At 60.8% G+C, this 847-nt stretch overlaps 1 protein-coding gene across 1 annotated transcript in view; it reads left to right on the top strand.

The window, feature by feature from the left end:
- Nucleotides 1-847, top strand: part of VOLCADRAFT_102802 (uncharacterized protein) — a gene marked incomplete at both ends in the record, with an annotated part of 6,718 nt that continues 5,871 nt past the window's right edge. The window contains 2 exons of the mRNA XM_002945808.1: nt 1-24; nt 182-219. Coding sequence (XP_002945854.1) covers nt 1-24; nt 182-219 — 62 coding nt within the window. The remainder of the gene's footprint in view (nt 25-181; nt 220-847) is intronic.

Genomic DNA, 847 nt, shown 5'->3' on the forward strand with positions numbered 1-847 from the left:
ATGGACAAGCGGCCAAGATTGACGGTAAGCGATGAAGCAGCTGAAAAGCGTGAAAATGACGAGGTCCTAGCCACAAAGTGAGAAGCTCAAATACATCAATCCACGAAATTATACACACTTCATGTTGTTTTAACTTCTCCTAACTTCACTTACACGCTTCATTCCCCACCTTGCGTCGCAGGTTCGAGGACATGGGCAGTCGTCGACGCCCGGCGGCAGGTACAAGCGCGCATTGGCTTCTAGGCTGGAAAATTTACCTTTTCATACAACGATCTAAATGACCCACAGGCAGAATCCCAAGAGATGCAACAAGCTGAAGCCATTTCCCAGCCAAGACGTTTGGCCGGGCCCTCGCGAGGGTTATCGGCTTCTGTTGCAGCCACTGGCACAGGCTCGGGAAGCTTCCAGGCAACCCGGCGGCAACAGCAGCAGATTTCAATACCGCTGATATTCTTTAGGCCACCGCCACCTCCACCGTTACCTTCATCAACAAACCCTGCCCCGCGCCCAGTTACAGCGGTGCCGCCTCCACAGCAAAGGCTTTCTCCACCGAGGACACCTTCATCGCCAATCCGTCCGCCGCCTGTTCAGCGATCACCGCCACCGTCGTCGCCGCCACCTCCACCGCCTCTTTCACCGCCACCGTCGCCGCCACCACCATCGCCGCCACCGCCACGGCCGCCGCCACCATCGCCGCCACCGCCACCATCGCCGCCACCGCCACCATCGCCGCCACCACCACCATCGCCGCCACCGCCACCATCGCCGCCACCGCCACCATCGCCGCCACCGCCACCATCGCCGCCACCGCCACGGTCGCCGTCGCCACCACCACTGCGGCCGCCCT

This window comes from Volvox carteri, assembly GCF_000143455.1.
Source record: "Volvox carteri f. nagariensis unplaced genomic scaffold VOLCAscaffold_1, whole genome shotgun sequence".
Classification (NCBI taxonomy): Eukaryota; Viridiplantae; Chlorophyta; class Chlorophyceae; order Chlamydomonadales; family Volvocaceae; genus Volvox; species Volvox carteri.